Raw genomic sequence first — 18650 nt, 5'->3', positions numbered from 1 at the left:
TGTCTGCTCCTCAGGAAGAAACCCTTGTCCTCATTGCTGTCCTGGATGGAGTGCTGCTATGAAGAATGGGCCCGGGTCTCTGCACTAGGCTTCTGAGGTTAACAGGGCCTCAGCAAAGCCCCTTGGACTCCTGGGTTGGTGGTGTGGGGGCCAGAGGGTAGGAAGGAGAATGACCAAAGGGGAGAATGGAGGCAAATGTTCAGGATTGTATGCACCTGGAGGACAACATCTCTAAGTGAAAGTCTGTAACCAAACTCCGACAGAAAAAGATGCCCGACTCTGGGGTTATAAAACTAGTCCTTGCTTCTCTTTCCTTAGCTTCAGGTTCATCATCTGTAAAATGGGGGTAACAAAAACTGTTCCTCCCAGTGGTGTTGTGAGGAGTCAATGAGATGTTGTGAATGACAGGTGCCTGCCCAGCATAGAGTGGGTGCTCAGTAATTAGGAGCTGTTGGATTAGCAGTGCCCTGATGAGGTTAATGGTGAATGAGTGTCTGTAGTGGTCTGTTATGGGGCTGTGTCCTGGGGCTGTATGCATGGTGGAGTTGAACTTCCAAGAAGCAGCCTGGATCTAAACTTAGAGAGGGAGAGAAAACAATGGGCAACACAACCAGTATTCAAAACAATTTTGGTGAAAACATAATAAAATATGCAGATGATATGTTATAGAATGGTACACCTGAAACCTATATAATTTTATTAAGCAGTGTCACCCCCATAAATTCAATATACATTTTTTTAAAGAATGGGGTTTTATCTAAAAAACAAAACAAAAAACAAACAAACAAAAATACCCCAAAACAATTTTGACAAGTCTGGAATAAGCAAGATGACATTATCCTTCTGTAGCTCCAAGATGTTACACAAAACAGAGGCAGGAGGAGAGACCTGACTTGACCCCATCTCTAGTAAAAAGGATCTGAATGATTTAGTTGACCACAACTTGATGGGAACTAATCATGGAAGAGAAAGGCAGCGAAGCCAAGCAGCCTTAGGCTGCATTAACAATGTGTTGTGTCCAGACTGGGGGAAATAATAGGCCTATTGTTCTGGCTTGGTCAGGCCATATCTGGAATCTTGCATTGCTACACTGACAGACTGGAATTGGGCCAGGAGGGGGACGAGCTCAGCCTCAGCTCCCATGGAATTGGAACTAAGCGCTTCCTGTGCATTTTCTTGTTTCATACCATAATAACCCCATCAGGTAGTCACTGTTATTATCCCTACTTTAAACACAGGGAGGTTAACTGAGTTGCCCAGAATCAACTGGAGGAGCCTGGGGCTTTTCCGAATGGGCCTCTCTTGTATTTGTACCCGAGGAAGACTGAGCATGCATCACTGAACACACATTTATTAAGTTCCTACAATGAGTTAGTTCACAAGCTTGTCAGTGGGGTAAGGCAGAAGTGAAAAGGGTGTAGTTTCTGCCTTCCTGGAACGCATGGTCTGGCGAGGGGTCTAAATCACTTGTGTTAGGTGTGATGCTATAGCAGTGAAAATTTTAGTGCTGGAAGGGGTCATAGAATCTACCTCAGCCAATCCAAGCCCAGAATGGGGAAGAGAGAGAACAGTGTCACAGAGCTCTGGTGGGGTCAGTGGGGCCACTCTGTGCCCTTTTCACACTATTCAGCTTCCTCTCTTTGATTGCCTTCTGCTCAGTAGTAACCAAGAGCTGTTTGCCAAGATGGGGTCTGCAAGGGCACATGAGGGAGCTTGGTGTGGCCATCCTGGGAAAGCCAAATCTCTTATCTTCTCTTGGCAATTAGAGATTTTAAGGGGGAAAGAGGGGAGGTGAGTGGCTTTGAGGACCTGCCCAACAGCCCCTTCACTAATCAGAGCAAACTGCTCTCCACCAGCGTCTGATGTCTGCCTGGGATGATGTCCACACGAGGGACCAAGAGGTGAGAGAAGACCCTGTTTTCGGACATCTATGTTTGGTCTCTCTTTTAGACTAATGTTCTCCCATTTTCTTTCAAGGACCAGATTACTCAGCACTCCCTTTTTCAAACCTTTCTTTGTTTACACCCAGAGTGCCCTTGTAGCTTTGTATCTCCCAAGGGCTTCCTGTTGGGGAGACACATTCGGCCTTCTGGTAATTTTTGCTGAGAGGGACAGAGCAGGGCTGTTAAAAGAAAAGGCTTTGGGATGGGACAAAACCTTTCAGGCCTGGTTCTGCCACATTTGTAAGTCTTCACTTCTTCAGCTGTAAAATGGAGAAATAATTCCACCCTCATTTGGTGGCTGGAGGGCTGAATGAGTTCATGTTGAGCAGGGAGGATGCTATCCATAAACGACTGCTGTTAGCCTCACTGTGTAGTGGCAGCTGTGGTCCCGTGTCTCCTCTCCACAACTTGGGAGTTAGTTCGTTGCCGGGAGGGTCGGCGACTGCGGACTGCGTGGCTTCATCTTCCTTCCCCATCGCTGAGGGCCCTAAAGATGCCAAAGCCAGGAAGAGGAAATGATAGGTCTTGGGGAATGAAAGAGGGGCATCGGTAAGAAAATATCAGGGCTGCATCCTCCAGGTCCGGAGGAGAAGGAGACTCCAGTGATTCCAGATTTTAAAGGGGTTCCTGACTCCCTCCCTACCTTTCCAAGGCTTGGGGGCAGGGTAAGAAATCTTGGGGTGCAGGCTGGACCCAGGGAAAACTCACTCTGGAAACCACGGGCAGGTCACTTTCAGCCTCCGCCTCAGTTTCCTGGTGAGTGTCAGGTGGCCTCCCAGGCCTTTATCCTGGTGGCAAGATCTGGCCTTACAGAAGTCGGCTCCAAAACGCACTTCAATTGACTTCGCGGGCTGCTTAGGCGGGCGAGGGGAAGCCGGTTTCCGAAGTAGATGGACTGGAGGCGGGGCAGCAGGGCTCCGGGATTGGCTGACTCCGAGAGGGCGGAGCCCAGGCTTTAAGAGGTGCGAGGGGGACTCCAGGGTAGTGTCGCCTGGATAGCCTGCCGGGGCTAGGTTCACTAGTGCACCGCAACTGTGGCGGCGCCTGCGGCGGCTGCTGTTACTACCGGAGCCCGGACCTAGTGGGAAGCGGCGGAAGAGCATCCCAGCGGTGGGTACCAGGCGGCGTGGCCCGCGGGTCATGGCCAAAGGAGAGGGCGCCGAGACTGGCTCCGCAGCGGGGCTGCTGCCTTCAAGCATCCTCCAAACGAGTGAACGCCCAGCCCAGGTGAAGGTGAGAACATAGCTATCCCCTGGGTGGAGGGGAAAGGGCGGGGGTGGGTGGGGGGGGGGTGGGCATAGACTGGTGGGGCAGTCAAAGGATAAGCCTGGTTTTGGAACATCTTGGGCTACCTGGGAACACAGGGGCCCAAGGACAGAAGAGAGCCTAGAGGTGCCCTGGGGGTGATGGAGTTTTGCAGACGCTGGCGTTGCCTTTTGTCCACCCTGTTTCTGAATCTCTGCGGAGCGCCCTGCTGGCAGCTCCACGTGGTGCCCGGGCTCTGTCTAGCTGTTTTCCGTTCTTCTGTGACGAGTGGCTTAGAAGCCAGAAAGACTCTAGAAGTCAGACCCCAGAAATCTGAGAAAGGCCCCTTGCTTCCCCATCTCCCACCCCCTACTCTCCACGGGCCTACCTCCGCTTTCTCTCAACTCTATGAGGGCTACTTAAGTTCATTCATAAGAACAAGGACTCTGCTCTTAAAGGAGCCGCATTCTTCAGGCGCGCGCGTGGTGGTGGGGGGGGGGGGCGGAGAGGGCCATGTAGGGGCTCATACTCTTGCTTTGTACATCTTGACTTTCTGTACCATTCTCAGCTTTCTGGACATAAGGAGGGACCAAATGAAATCAGGTGGCCCAGGGAGGGATCCCAGGCAATAGATTTCTTTTTCTTTTAATCCTGGGGAAGAGCAGGACTGAGCAATTAAGCTGCTACCATGTATGAGTAATCTTTACTTTTCCCTGGGCAAACTCAACCTCCCTGGTGGCACACCCAGAGAGAGCCCAGCCCTGCTTTTCCTCCTCTCCAAGGTCCCCTAGAGCTGAGGAAGGGCAGGACAGCCCCTGGGTTTGCCTGAGGCTCTGGCTGCCCACCGGGGCCAGGGATCCTCTGGGACAGTGGGAAGGAACAGTTGTGCCTGCAGCCCGCTGGGTTGGTCCCCTACAGCTCTCTAGAGCCTTTGCCCAGTTCGAAGGTGGGTCCTGGATCTGAACCAGAGCAGGAGCTGAGCTACTTTGCTCAGGACTTGGCAGCAAGAGGATTTTCAGGTTGTGGCAGTTGGTACTGGGTAGAGACGGGTCCACCAATGAAGCATGTTCCCCTTCCAATCTGGGAAGGAGGATGACTGAGGCCTTCAGGAGTTTTTTAGGGGTGGTGGGCTGATAAGAATCTGGGGGTAGGGTGGGTAGGGTAGGGTGGTTTAGGGGAAACTTCCTTAGTATTGATTCCCCTCTTCCAGGTTCCTAAGGATAGAGAATACCTTTCTTGTGGGAAGTGCTATGTAGCTGGGTGGGAATAGGACACGACAGACTTGTTTTTCCTGGCAGAATTGGCTAGAGGGATATCCTGACTCTGGAACCTTCTAAGACAGAGACCAAGATCTTGAGTCTCTTTTCATGTTTTTCTCTTTCTCCCAGAAGGAACCAAAGAAGAAACAACAGTTGTCCATTTGCAACAAGCTTTGCTATGCAGTTGGGGGGGCTCCCTACCAGGTGACAGGCTGTGCCCTGGGGTTCTTCCTGCAGATCTACCTGTTGGATGTGGCTCAGGTGAGTGGATTGAGACCATCAGGGCTCCTATAGCATCCTGAGGTTTTCCCCATCTGTGAAATGGGACCAGGAACCCCTTCTTTGCTGCCTGTCAAAGTCACCATGGATAAGAAATAACAAAGCTTTGGAAAGTATCTGGAAGGGGAGTCTATCTGCCCCAGGAGTCTTAGTTGGTAAGGTCAGGCAGCTCTTCTTTGTCTGGCAAGAAGAACAGATCCTAGAGGGGCTGGCGGTATTCCAAGGGAGAATGGAGCCTGCTGGTGACGCTGTTCTTGGAAGAGACTGGCAAACCATGTCCACAGCTGGACAGCGAGCAGTCAGCTGGTTTGGCTCTGGGGTTGGTGGGTAATGCCAGGCGTGTGGATAGGGTGCATCTCATTTTCACCTGAGGAGCAGAGAGAGGCATGTTGGCATCTCTCCAGTGCTAGATTGATTAGGGTGCCCCCACACATAGGGTCTTAGACTGGGAGGGGTACTTAGGGTGAAGCAGGGCTCCTCTGTGCTTTGAGAAGCGTTGGCCAGAAGCCTGGCATCCTGAGAATTCACCTTGTTTGAATGGGAGCGTGGGAGGCAGAACAACCACTGCTCTCAGGGTTCCCACACGGACCATCTTTTCTATGTAGTATCTGACATTGCAAGCCGGGCATCTTAGTTGTATCCATTTATGGATACTGAGTCCCAGAAAGAACAAATGATGTTCAGCAGCTAGTTTTCAAGCAACTTTCATGGGTTGGGCCCCGAATGAGGTACAGATATGAGAAACCTGCAACTACCATGTAAAACTGTATTGTAGTAAGTGTTAAAGTTGGAAAAGTCAGATTAGGGAGACTGCCGGTGGGACAGGCCACTGGTTTTCTAGCTTCCTGGAGCAATAGCAATAATAGGGCCTTGAGGGATGAGAAGGAGCCCAGAGAAGCTGTCTATTCAGGTGTAGACCGTTTTGGGGGGAGAGAACAGCTTAAGTGGGCAGCAACAGGACACTTTTTAAAGCGTGAGTTCTTTTTCACATCCAAGATAGAGCTTGAACCATAAGATTGGGATCATAATTCCTATTTTACGGATGGGGAAATTGAGGCCCACTGTGGTCAAACAGCAAATACTAACTCTGGTGTCAGGTGGTTGGGGGCTCAGGGCTGTGAAAAGGAGGCAAGGAAGTGATTTTGGATTCATTTTAATTAATGGGAGCGTTTTCAAAGGCAGCAGTGAAGGGGAGGATATCAGGGGACAGATCTGGGAGAGTTTCTAAGGAGGCACACAGTGCTACTGCTATCAGAAAATTGCTATTGTCACTACTGTCAAGGCAAGTGAAGATACTTGAGGCCTTCATAAGAGCAGCACAGACTGCCAGGGCCTGGCTGAGGTGGGGAGGGAGCCCCTGCTCTTGCCTGCCAGTGAGGGCAGAGGTAGGCAGAAAGATGAAGGGGTCTTTTGCCTGTTCCTCGTTTCAGGTGGACCCATTTTCTGCCTCCATCATCCTATTTGTGGGCCGAGCTTGGGATGCCTTCACAGACCCCCTGGTGGGCTTCTGCATTAGCAAATCCTCCTGGACCAGGCTGGGCCGCCTTATGCCCTGGTGAGTAGAAGGGGCTCCTTCAAAGGTGGCAGAAGGCAGGACTTCTGGCATGTCTGTCTCCCTACAGTCTGGCAGGTCTACTACCCTTCAGTTTTTCCATGTGCTCTGTCACAGGCTGAGGGATGAGGAGAAGGAATAACACAACAACCCTAGTGTTGAAATTCCAGCCAAGGTCAGCTACCCCAGGCATAGGTCCTGAGATGCCCTGCCAGTTCATTCCCAGGCTGGCCAAATTGTCAGATTGAGTAAGTCCCGTCCTCCCCCAAACTCTGTTGCTTCCCAAGGTCCATTCCCTTCAATGAAGCTGGATTCCTAACTTTTCCCATTTCACTTCCCATAGTGGAAGAGGTAGTCCTCCACAGTGGTTGAGAGTTAACACTCTGGAGCCGGCCTCACTCATTCTGAATACCAGCTTCACCGTTCACAGCTGTGCAATCTGGGAAAAGTCACTTAATCTCTCTTGAGTCTCAAGTTTCTTCATCTGTAAAATGGGAATGATAATATGCCTATCTCATGGGGTTATGATGAGGATTAAATGTGTGTTGTGTGTTTGTTTTTTTAAGATTTTATTTATTTTTAGAGAGGGAGAGAAACACCAATTGTTTGCCTCTCGCATGCGCCCCAGCCAGGACCAAATCCATAACCCAGCCATGTGCCCTGACTGGAAATTGAACCAGTGACCTCTCTGTTTACGGGATGAGGCCCAACCAGCTGAGCCTCATCTGGTCAGGGCTATTCTTGTTTTTCCTTTTTTTATATGTAAAGTACTTAGAACAGTGGCCTGGCACACATTAAGTAATATATAATTTGGCACCCCTTCAGAATGTATCCTAGTGGGACAAGACTGGAAAGCAGACCTGTAACCTCTGGCCCTTTGGTACAAAACCTGCAGTACTCAGCCTCAGACTATCTGGCAAGGTGGGGGTGGTGGCGCTACAGATCAGACAGAAAAGGGAGACACACAGGAGAGGCTGACAGGCTGGAGCTTTGGTTCCCTCCAGGACATCCTGCTTGGTGGGGTGGGGGGTGATATTTCCTTTCATCTCTAGCCCATCCATGCTCAAGTGGGCGCCTTCCTGCCCCAGGGGTGCCCATACCTGGTCTCCGGCCTTCAGCCTTCAAAGCTCTTCCCACAAGCCCCTGCCTCTCCCCCACAGCTTCCTTTCCCACGAACCGGCCCCCCCACCCCACCAACCACCCCCACTGCAATCCTGCCAGCCCCTGGCTGAGGCCCAGGTTGGGGCCTTTGATCCAGACTTCAGGGCTCGAGGGCAGGGACAGTCTGCCTTACCTGGGCAGGCTGCTCAAAGCTCCCTGTGAACTGGAGCCACCGGGGCTGAAGCCACCTTGGAAGCTAGGTCCTGTGCCCGCCTCCCTGGCAGCTGGTGGGAGGCGGGGCTTTGCTGCCACATCTCCTCATGAGGCCCAGCCAATGAGAGGCAGGCACTCTAGCAGCCCAGGTTACTCTCAGTCACATTTGGTTCGTCATCAGCTGCTCAGCCACCTACGAGAAGAGGATGGAGTGTTTGGCCAAAGCTGATGCTCTTGTTCTCTGAGGAAACACGTAGATTTGGGAGGGGTGAAGGAGGGCAGGGAGAGAGAACAGGGGAGGCCCTCCCTGTGGCCTCTCCCTGGGCAGGTGTGGCAGCTGGCTTGTTGGAGTTGTTGCAGCCCTTCAGGCTGGTTTCTGATGCGTGTATGTCCTCACCTGCCTGGGTGATACCTCTTGAGTGGTACCACTCCCCTTGTCTGAAGGCACACTGGACCACTCACGGGCTGAAGGGCTGCCTTGTAGTATGTGTGACCTCCTCCCTGTCCATGCAGTTAGCACCTGGGCCCCTCCTCAGGCTTGAGACCTGACACCCCTTCTGTCAGCATAGGAAGAGGCTGGGCCTTTCTGGGTTCCTGAGCCCTGTGTCTCACTCTCCTTGCTGGCTTTAGGCCAGATCTGCCTTCAGCCACTATTTAAATTCCCTGCCTCAGACCAAGAAGACTTCCAACAGAATTCTCCCTGGAGTTCCCAAGGCCACCTGATGAGAGTGATGAGAGGCGGGATGTCAGCAGTGTCACAGGGGGAGGCTGAGATGCAGCTGGGTGGGACCTGAGGTCTCCCCGCAGCCCAGCGCACTCCGCAGCTCCCTGGCTATGAGCCTGCACTGCCCCCCTGAGCTTTCCTAGTGTGATAATCACAGCAAACACTGTATCCCAACCACTGTTCTACATCTTAATACCAGTTTACTTATCTCCAAACTACTTCAACTAGGAAATAGAACTGTGGTCCTCACACTGGCCTGCGTGGTCATACGTGACCTGGCGCCCCATTTCCTCTCCAAACTCATGTCATAATGGCATCTCCCATGCTCACTTTACTCCAGCCCCACTGGCCTCATACCTGCTGGGTCCTGCCTCAGGATGTTGCACTAACTCTTCTCCTTGCCTTGCACACTCTTGCCTCAGACATCTTCAAGGTCGACTCCCTCCCCTCATTCAGGTGTTCGCAAAGATGTCGCCTTCTTGAGAAAGGCTACCCTGAACTGTGTGAATTGCACCCCCATACTCCCAATCCCCATGTAGCCTGCTTTATTTCTTTAACCCATAGCTACTAATCACCTTATAATATGGTGGGGTTTTTTTTTTAAGTTATTTTTACTTTTACAGAGGGGGAGGGAGGGAGAAAGAGAGGGAAACATCACTGTGGGAGAGAAACATGGATGAGCTGCTTTCAGTACATGCCCCTGCAACCCCAGCATGTGTCCTAACCAGGAATCGAACCGGCAACCTTCTGGTTTGTGGACTGATGCTCAACCAACTGAGTCACATCAGCTAGGGTTCCTTATAATATGCTTATATGACTTTTGTGGTAAAATACACCTAAAAATTGACCACTTTAAAAATTTTTAAGCGTACAATTCAGTGCCATTAAGTATGTTCTCACCATTGTGTGACTGTTGCCACCATCTAGCTCCAGAGTGTGTCAGCTTTCCAAACCGAAACTAGACAGTTAAACAATAATCCCCACTCCTCCTCTCCCCCAGCCCCCCGGCAACCGCCATTCTACTTTTGGTTTCTGTGACTTGACTACATAAAAGTAACTCATGCAGCCTTTGTCCCTTTGTCTGGCTTATTTCACTTAGCATAATGTCTTCAGGGTTTATCTGTGTCATAGCATGAGTCAGAATTTCATTCTTTTTTAAAAGGATTTTATTTATTTTTAGAGGGGGGCAGGGGAAGGGAGGGAGAGAAACATCACTAGTTGCCTCTTGAACGCCTCCAACTGGGGACCTGGCCCACAACCCAGGCCTGTGCCCTGACTGGGAATCAAACCAGTGACCTTTTGGTTGGTTCATAGGCTGATGCTTAATCCACTGAGCCACACCAGACAGGGCATCATTCTTTTTTTTTAAGGTTTTATTTATTTTTAGCAAGAGGGGAAGGGAGAGAGAAAGAGAGGGAGAGAAACATCACTGGTTGCCTCTTGCATACCCCCAGCTGGGGACCCGGCCTGCAACCCAGACCTGTGCCCTGATCGGGAGTCAAACCGGCGACCTTCGGGTTTGCAGGATGATGCCCAACCTACTGAGCCACACCCATCAGTGCAGAATTTCAGTCCTTTTCAAGGCTGAATTTTTTATATATGTATATATATTCTCCCTCCCCTCAGGATCATCTTCTCTACGCCCCTGGCCATCGTTGCCTACTTCCTCATCTGGTTCGTGCCTGACTTCTCACCAGGCCAGGTCCTATGGTACCTGCTTTTCTATTGCCTGTTTGAGACCCTGGTCACGGTGAGTGTGGGCACCTCCCCTGGGTGTCAGGGCAGGGGTGGGGGCAGTCCCTGGGGCCTGCAGGGTGGGTGCATGAAGTCGCATCTGTCTGTCCATCGTCTGACTGGCTAAGGGCCTCTCTTCCATGACAGTGTTTCCACGTTCCCTACTCAGCTCTCACTATGTTCATCAGCACAGAACAGAGTGAGCGGGATTCAGCCACTGCCTACCGTAAGTTTCCCTTGCCCACTGATCCCCCTGACAGGGAACCCTGGGTCCCCTGCTCCCTGGCCCTCCTGCCACATTTCTTCCCTTACTGGGAGTGGGTATGAAACCATCTTAAAAATAACTCAATCCCCTTATGGCCCTGGTGAGATCAGAGAGATGCAGGGACTAGCCGGAGGTCACACAGAGGAAGGTCATCAGTTTAGGCCAAGGTGCCATCTGCCCTACCACCCTACAGCAACCCTACCTGGAGCTGCTACCACCATCTGGGACTAGAACTGGGCTGCTTCTCATCTGACCTACCTTCCTAGGGGCCCGCAAGCCATAAGTCCCCTCCAAAAGATCTTCTTTTCACTGCTCAGGGATGACTGTGGAGGTCCTGGGCACAGTTCTGGGCACAGCGATCCAAGGGCAAATTGTTGGCCAAGCAGATATGCCTTGTCTTCAGGACCCCAATGGCTCGGCACTGGCTGCAGAAGGTGCCAACCGCACACACAGCAGCACCTCACTCAGAGAGACGGTGAGGACCCTGTCGGGGCAGGGCTTTGGGGAGCTGAGGAACAGTGGGGTGGTTTGCAGTCATCCTCAAAATAGTAATAATAGCTAATGTGTGTTAAATGTTGGGCATTTGGTATTCAAACTGTTACTATGTCCATTTTGTAGATCAAGAAATTGAAGGGTAGAGAGGCTAAGTAATTTGCCCAGGGTGACAGAGCTAGTGAGTTGTAGAAACTAGGTTTGGGGAGATTTACACTGTGGCTTCTCAGACTCCACAGCTGGGCTTCTTAACATCTGGTTCCATTGCACTTTGCCCAGCTTTGGGACGCAGCAGCAGGCCCAGGATGATTCTCCCATTTCACAGGTGGAAACAGTGAGGCCTCAGAGTAGAAGGGACTGGTCCAGGGTCACTGTGTGGAGCTGCTGAGTTGGGATGAGAACAGACTGACGGTCTCACTATGTTGCCTTTATCCTCCTTTATAGAAAAATGCATACATGATGGCAGCAGGGGTCATCGCCTCTATCTACGTCATCTGTGCCGTCATCCTGGTTGTGGGTGTGAGGGAGCAGAGAGGTGAGAAGCCCCGAGGGACCAGTGGGGTCCAGGCCCCAGCACAGGATGGCCTTGTCCCCCTGCCTGAACCTCAGGCTTTGGGAGGGGCTTCTGCTCCTTCTTTACTGTCCTCTCTGGCTCTCAGAACCCTATGAGACTCAGCAGGCCAAGCAGATATCCTTCTTTCGGGGCCTCCGGCTGGTCATGAGCCATGGCCCATATGTCAAGGTCATTGCTGCCTTTCTCTTCACCTCCCTGGCTTTCATGGTAAGTGGGGGGCTTTCACGTTCAGCCTGGTGGGGAGCGGGTGGACCAAGGACTCAGGATGTGACAAGCTGGAGAGACAGGTGGAGTTGGGGGTGGGTAAGCAGAGGTCCTGGAGCACAGGAAATGTCTCAGGGAGGCTCGGTCCCGATATCACATCTTCCCGTGTGTTTCTTTTTCCTTCTCATGCCACATCTCCCAGCTGGTGGAGGGTAACTTTGCCTTGTTTTGCACCTACACCTTGGGCTTCCGAAATGAATTCCAGAACCTGCTCCTGGCCATCATGGTGCGTGTAGGGTCCTGGGGGTGGGTCGGCAGCTCAGGCTGAAGTGGCGGTAGGCTATGAGAAGGCTCCTAGGAGAGTCAGAGAGTATTTCCCAGATTGACCCAGGGTCATGAAGGGATGAGGGAGGTTTCTCAAAAATAATTAGGTTGGATCTGACCTACAGCTGCTTAGGTTGGACTGAAAGTTTGGGTGCATGTATCCAGTTATTATGTTGTGCCCTTAAACTACTAATAAAATGGTATATGTCAATTACATCTCAATAACACTGGGAAGAAAAAAAAGAGTTTGGGGTTAAATGGTCAAGTAGAAAAGATACCAAAAACAAAGAGGTGGATGCCAGGAACTTGGGAATGCTGGCTCAGTTGTGCTCAGAGAAGCAGGAGTTAGGATTAGGACCTGCTCTCAGCCTGCTGGGTAGCCATTGACAGTGCCTGTCAACTTCCTCACTGCCCAGTGATGTCCTCTGGCTGCTCTTAGGCAGGGCTAGGAGCACCTTTGGGGTCCTGGGAAGGGCAGGAGGGGTTCTATAGCTCTAACCCCCATCCCTAACCCCTTTTCCACCTACAGCTCTCCGCCACATTCACTATTCCCATCTGGCAGTGGTTTCTAACCCGGTTTGGCAAGAAGACGGCTGTATACACTGGGATCTCAGTGAGTGGGACCAAAGGGTTAGTGTGTGGACTGGGATGTGCCGGTGGGAGCCTCCCAGCTGACCCATCTTTCTGCATCCCCTTCCCTAGTCAGCAGTGCCATTTCTCATCCTGGTGGCCCTCAATGAGAGTAACCTGATCGTTACATATGTGGTAGCTGTGGCCGCTGGCATCAGTGTAGCAGCTGCCTTCTTACTACCCTGGTAAGTATATAGGCCCCCCCGGGTATGTTCCCCAGCCTCCTACCCCCACTTCTGAAGCTCCTGTGGGAGAATTCTGTGGATCCATATTGTGGGTATGGGATGGGTCTTCCCATGCACTTGTACAGACTGTGAACTAAGCAGGAACACCTAATCATGGTGGGGGGGGCAGTGGGGGATGGGGCCTTAAGTCTGGTTTGTACACTGCTTGCCCAGCAGAGCCCTGAGGATGGGGTCACTTCACCACCGAGGAGGAGGCCTTAATCACAGGAAGTGGCCATTTCCTCACTGAGCTGTGTCCGTGGGGCTGCAAACTCCCAGAGGACCCCCTCTTCTCATTGACAGACAGAGGTGCCAGATGGGCGAGTGGGGTCCTGGGTGGCTAGGCGGGCAGGTCCTCATGGCTGCCCACTCTGTACAGGTCCATGCTGCCTGATGTCATCGACGACTTCCACTTGAAGCATCCTGAAGCCCATGGGACCGAGCCCATCTTCTTCTCCTTCTATGTCTTCTTCACCAAATTCGCCTCTGGAGTCTCACTGGGCATCTCTACCCTCAGTCTTGAGTGAGTGGGTTGAGGGGCCTGGAACAGTGCTGGACAGGTACAGGCCCCAGGTGCCCATTCCTCACCACTCGCCTTCCCATTGGGTTCCACAGCTTTGCCGGGTACCAGACCGGTGGCTGCTTCCAGCCGGCACCTGTCAGGTTTACACTGAAGATGCTGGTGACGATGGCTCCCATAGCCCTCATCCTGCTAGGCCTGCTGCTCTTCAAGCTGTACCCCATCGACGAGGAGAAGCGGCTGCAGAACAGGAAGGCCCTGCAGGCTCTGAGGTGAGAGCGGGGAGGGAGAGGACTGGGAGGTGGAGGAGGGGCATCATCCAGTCTAAGTCCTCCGACCGTGCCTCCTGTGGCCATGGCCAGACTTCCTTCCCATGCCCCTTCCCTTGACAGTTCCTCTTCCACCCCTGCCCTCTGCCAATTTTTGGCAGTGGCAGCTGATATTTCTTGAACATGAAGTGGCATGCCACGTGGTTTTACATTTATTTATTCAACAAAGGCTTATTGGAAGCCTGCTATGTGACAGGTATTGCTCTAGTGAATGAAGCAAACCGGAATTTCTGCCATCGAGGAGTATATGTTTTAGAGACGGTGTTTTCATGATCCTCTGTAGTCCTCCAACAACCCTAGGTGCTGCAGAGTCCTGTCATTCCCACTCTGCAGATGGAGAAACTGAGGCTTAATCAGGAAGACTGACTGACCTGGCTGGTAAAGGGTAGAGCCGGGTTTGAGGCCTGGCATTCTGACTCCACACCCTGTACTCTTCACTGTATTCCTGGCATGCAGCACCTCAGGTGTGGCCTGAGCCTGCCTTTTGGGAGACCAGAGGGTAGGGTGGAGTAGGTCATGCCAGCCCATCAGCCAGCCTAGGCAAGAGCATAGTCCTTGGGCTTGTGATGCCTTGTGAGTAGCAAGTACAGAGAGCAGACCAACCAGCTGTGTCTGGGCTGAGAAGGGGAGCGTTTTAGACTTGCCCAGCAGCTGGCTAAAACTGCAGGGCCAAGATTACAAGAGGAACGAGGCAGGTGTGGGCACGGGACGGGTAAGGATGGTTCTTCTAATCCTTCTCCTCCCGCTCTTGCAGGGAAGAGGCCAGCAGCTCAGGCTGCTCTGACACAGACTCTACAGAACTGGCCAGCATCCTCTAGGACTTGCTGTGTTGCCTGAAGTCGCCAAGCGCAGGGCCCAAGTTGCTGGACCACAGGAGGAATCTGAGTCTGCTTGCCTGCTCCCTTGACAGCTGGTCTCCAAGTGCCAGAAAGGGAGCCAAAGATGAGAGTACTCAGTCCAGGACATGTCCTATTCCCACCTGGGGGCAGGCTATTCACACAGCCGTCTGCTTCCTTCTTCGTGCCCGCAGGGCCAAGCCCTGGGGCTGCTACTGTGAATACGCCAAGGACTGATCGGGCCTAGCCCCGAACACTAATGTAGAAACATTTTATACAGAGACTAATTAATAACTTAATGACTGTGTACATAGCAAAGTGTGTGTGTGTATATGTCTATGAGCTATTAATGTTATTAATTTTCATAAAAGCTGGAAAACGGAGCTGTTTCTCTCTTTGTCCTTCAGCACTCACTGAGCCCTTCTGTCCCAAAATTCAGAGAGGGGGAGCACTGAGCTGAAGGGGCCCTGGGTACAGAAAATGAGCCTGGAGTTGTGATGGTAGCATTAGCCAACATTTACTAAACACCTGTCTGTATCAGGCGTGGTATGGAGACTCTGCATTGACTTTGCCAGTGTTCTCACCTAATCCTGGAGATCGTCTTGCCAAGTCAGAATTTGTGCCCATTTTAAATATGAGGACACTGAGAGCTCCAGTGCTGAGAGGGATGTGGCTAACATCCCCTGGCCAAGAGGACCTAACCAGAATTCCATCTTAGGTCTGTGCAACTCCTGCACATTCACCACCAACCTCTGCTCCCTGGCATCTGATAACGACTGACCTACCTGCTGTCACGTGATTGCTCTGCCTATACCAGCATGCTGTATTTCGCACCCTGTTTGTGCCTGAGCTTGTGGGCCTGGCTGTGCTGGGGCCAATTCTGTGTGCCTGGGGCCCTGTGGGGTCCTAGAGACCTGTGATCCTTTCTTCACAATTGTTAATGACAGTGTTGAAAGGTGCGGATGTACCTGGCTGGGTGTATGTGTGTCAGGTGAAGAGGGGTCTCACTGGTATGCTGGTGACAATCACCTCCAGCAGGGAGGAGGATGGCATGAAGGAAGGCCTAGTTTAGAGCATTTGCCTATATCCATGGTGTAAATACTCCCACTGTAGCCAATTTCAAGTTACCAAACATTGTACTATCTTGCAAAATTCCTGAAAATGTAACAATAACAATCGTCTCTTGCAAATGGGTGGGAGCCTGCCTCGGCACATTACTGGGTTTTATACACTTAAGCCAAGCTCCAAACATCGGGAAAAGCAAAGCTGTCAGGATCAGGAACTACCAGTCTAATCTCTTTACTGCAGGGTTGGGAAACCCAAGGCCCAGTGGACTCATCTGGCCCAGCACCTTGTTTCTACCCGGCAGCAGCGCCTTGCCCCTAGTTAAGGAGTAGTTACATTTATACAGTCCTCAAATTACATTTGGCCCTTTGAAAGCAACTGCGAGGCTGATGTGGCCCCAGGTGAAAACGAGTTTGACACCCCGGCTTTATTGTATAGATGGATAAATGAGGCCCAGAGAAGAGAGGCACTTAAGAGTATTTGGACTTTGTTTTAATTTTGGGTATGCGGCTCTCATTTTTGCTAATGAAGTTCTGCCAAGTCACTTTTATAAATTTATAAAGTAATACTAACAGGCACTTAATAAAAATCAGTTCAATTAGTTAGTGATAACCAAGTCCTGTTTTTAAAAATATTTAATTTCTTAAACCACTCACACTTGCTTCTTTCCCAGCCCTACAGTTACTTATCAGGATGATTAAATGAGCATTCTCACTAATCTCTGCCTTTGATGGGATCTCACATTCCTTCTGCAAACTACCCAAGATAACGAAGCAGCTCTCCCGAGTACAAACCCTTTTGTGAGTCCCTGTTTGAGGTAGCATTTGGGGTAGCATTGCTACCCTGTTTGAGGTAGCATTGCTACCAGAAGTGGAGGAAGTTTGAGACTCCCAACCTCACCAGCCCCAGATTTAGATTGAATCCTGTTTGCAGGCCACCTGCCCAGCTAGGGAATATACCTCTGGCCTCTGGTCCCCCTGGCAGACATCGGTCCAGTGTGTCTTGGCTCCAGCATGCCATATCCACCCCCCTACCCCTGGGGGCAGCTCCGAGATTTCCATGCCCAACTTCACCACGGTCTCCCACATGAGACCATGGCCCAGGAATAGTGGGTGGGGTCTGTAGAGCTAAATAGACATGAGCTAAGACAAGAGGGCTTTGCGAACAAGACCCACTTCCTACTGACCCACTACGATGCTTCTCTCCTGGCTTCAGCTCCCCTCAACTGTACAATAGGGACTTTGAATTGAAAACCCTCTCCTCTCTCCAGGTGCATGCTCACAAAAAAATTGTTCCCCTTTTTTTCGTTTGTTCTTTTCAAAGACCCCTGCTGACTGGGAGATAGTTTGGTACAGGTGGGAGAAGTGAGGAAATAGTCTGAGGCCCCAGAACCCCCTTGGGTCATTGGCTACTACAGGGTCCTTCCAGACAGCTCATATCTACCCATCCTTGGGGAGAAGTGCTATCTTGACTTTCTTTACACTTGAATCCAGCATTACTACAAAAAACTTTGCGCCCCCCCCCCACCTCTCCCCACACCAATCTCTGCTACAGACCAGATGTGGCTTTGGCTCCACCTGTTGGAAGAAAGGGGCAACATCTTCGACACTGCAAAGGAGGAATTCTAAATCTGTCATTGACTGGCTTTGTGACCTTGGCTATCCATTTATGGAACAAAGATTTATAATGGGCCTACTATGTGTCATGCTCTGGCTACGCTCTGAAAATAGAGTGTCAAACAAAGCAGTACTTACATTCTCAATGGGGACCAATGGTGAATGAATGGACATATCAATAAGTTCAGTTCGTCGAAAGCACCACAAAAGAAAGAAGCAGGGAAATGTAATAGAGGGAACTGTGTGAAGGTTATTATTATTATTTTTTAAATTCTCACTCTAGGACATTTTTTTCATTGCCTTCAGAGAGACAGGAAGGGAGAAAGAGAGACATATCTATGCAAGAGAGAAGCATCGATGGTTTGTCTCCCTCAAACACCTGGACTGGGGATTGAACCTAGAATCCAGGTTGTGTCCTGGCCAGGAATTAAACCTGCCAACTTTTGGTTACAGGATGACACTCTAACCAACTGAGCCAGGGCTGTGAAGGTTATTTTAAATTGAGGGAGGCATGTTTTGAGAAAGTGATGTTTGTTTTGAAGCACAGAGGAGGAGAATTAGCAGACATGCCAAGACTTTCCAGAAAAGCATTGCATGTAGGGGAGTGTGTTGCCACCCTTCAAGGCCAGGCAGGTTCATGGTGTTTGCACAGATGAAAAAATATTCACAGAGCCATTGGGATGTGTGGCATGCCTTTATTCGTGGAGCCATTGGGATGTCGGGTGTGCCTTTATTCGTGGGTGGACAAGCCACACACGCAGCAAACTGCATGTCTATCTGCATGTCTCTTGCCATAGCCCTTGCTCCCCAGTGTGGCACCCATTGTGGCACCTGTCCCCTTGTGTGTCTCATCATCATTGCCCCAAGCAGGGAGTCCCTACCTGTTTAAGTACTAGAGGAGAACAAAGCCAGCAAGATGCCAGAAGTTATATAACATAACATAATTCTGTGCATGTGAGCTCACTACATATTATGGGAACAGTTTATCGAACCCAGTCTCAAGGCTACGAGAACACTGGTTATCAGTCCCCTCCAAGGCTATGGCAACACTGCTCCCCTTAGCTACCCAGACACCTGGGTAAGGAAGCCAGACTGCCTCCACTTACCCCACAAGGAGACTGCTAGTGCAAAGACCCTGAGGTAGCAAAGGGCTTGACGTATTTCATGTACCGAAAGGAAGCAGTGTGGCCAAAGTGCAGTGAATGAGAGAGAGGACAGGAGGTATGAGGTGAGTTTGGAGACACATGCAGGAACTAGATCATCCTCAGCCGTGTGGCCAACAGTGAGAGTTCAAATTTTAATTTGAGAACAGTCAAAGAGCCATTAAAAAGATTTAAACAAAAGTGATTTACATTATTTGAAAAACAAAGGCAGAGGCAGATGGCACAGGGCTTGGTAGGGCATGTTAAGCATATTAGTCCTAACAGCAGAAAGAAGCCATTGATGAGTTTTTAAGTAGGAGAGTCATATGCTAAATCAAGATGTGGACAAAAAAGAGGCTCTGTAATAAACCTGAAGAAA

General features: G+C 50.8%; 1 protein-coding gene and 1 long non-coding RNA gene across 4 annotated transcripts; one reads left to right on the top strand and one right to left on the bottom strand.

Moving 5' to 3' along the window:
- Nucleotides 1–1333: 1333 nt before the first annotated feature.
- On the bottom strand, nucleotides 1334–2867 carry LOC118977592 (uncharacterized). Its single transcript, XR_005064567.1, has 2 exons — nucleotides 2652–2867; nucleotides 1334–2430 (listed from the first exon to the last, which is right to left on the bottom strand). It is a non-coding gene; the product is annotated as an uncharacterized LOC118977592 (long non-coding RNA).
- Nucleotides 2868–2890: 23 nt separating this feature from the next.
- On the top strand, nucleotides 2891–15351 carry MFSD2A (MFSD2 lysolipid transporter A, lysophospholipid). Of its 3 annotated transcripts, XM_037032541.1 has the most exons (15): nucleotides 2891–3176; nucleotides 4577–4708; nucleotides 6157–6281; nucleotides 9943–10066; nucleotides 10198–10276; nucleotides 10633–10790; nucleotides 11252–11342; nucleotides 11467–11588; nucleotides 11788–11871; nucleotides 12439–12522; nucleotides 12612–12724; nucleotides 13143–13286; nucleotides 13379–13555; nucleotides 14367–14472; nucleotides 14504–15351. In XM_037032541.1, exons 1-14 carry the CDS (start codon nucleotides 3084–3086, stop codon nucleotides 14428–14430), a joined length of 1590 nt encoding a protein of 529 aa, XP_036888436.1. In that variant the 5' UTR covers nucleotides 2891–3083; the 3' UTR covers nucleotides 14431–14472; nucleotides 14504–15351. The 3 variants fall into 3 exon arrangements, with proteins under 3 accessions (XP_036888436.1, XP_036888437.1, XP_036888435.1); XM_037032542.1 differs by having other exon boundaries at nucleotides 4580–4708; nucleotides 14367–15350; XM_037032540.1 differs by having other exon boundaries at nucleotides 14367–15348.
- Nucleotides 15352–18650: the final 3299 nt, after the last annotated feature.

Source organism: Sturnira hondurensis, unplaced genomic scaffold (genome assembly GCF_014824575.4).
Source record: "Sturnira hondurensis isolate 20B ecotype Veracruz unplaced genomic scaffold, ASM1482457v3 Scaffold0021490, whole genome shotgun sequence".
In the NCBI taxonomy this organism is placed as follows: Eukaryota; Metazoa; Chordata; class Mammalia; order Chiroptera; family Phyllostomidae; genus Sturnira; species Sturnira hondurensis.
The sequence above is the reverse complement of the archived record's forward strand: the minus strand, read 5'-3'. Positions and strand labels throughout refer to the sequence as shown.

What these genes read in the sequence shown, in the direction of transcription:
- MFSD2A (XM_037032541.1), top strand. Translation starts at nt 3,084, where the DNA reads ATGGCCAAAGGAGAGGGCGCCGAGACTGGCTCCGCAGCGGGGCTGCTG. An exon ending in TCACCTCCCTGGCTTTCATG is followed by an intron (nt 11,589 to 11,787) that starts GTAAGTGGGGGG and finishes CACATCTCCCAG; the next exon opens with CTGGTGGAGGGTAACTTTGC. An exon ending in GCTGCCTTCTTACTACCCTG is followed by an intron (nt 12,725 to 13,142) that starts GTAAGTATATAG and finishes CACTCTGTACAG; the next exon opens with GTCCATGCTGCCTGATGTCA.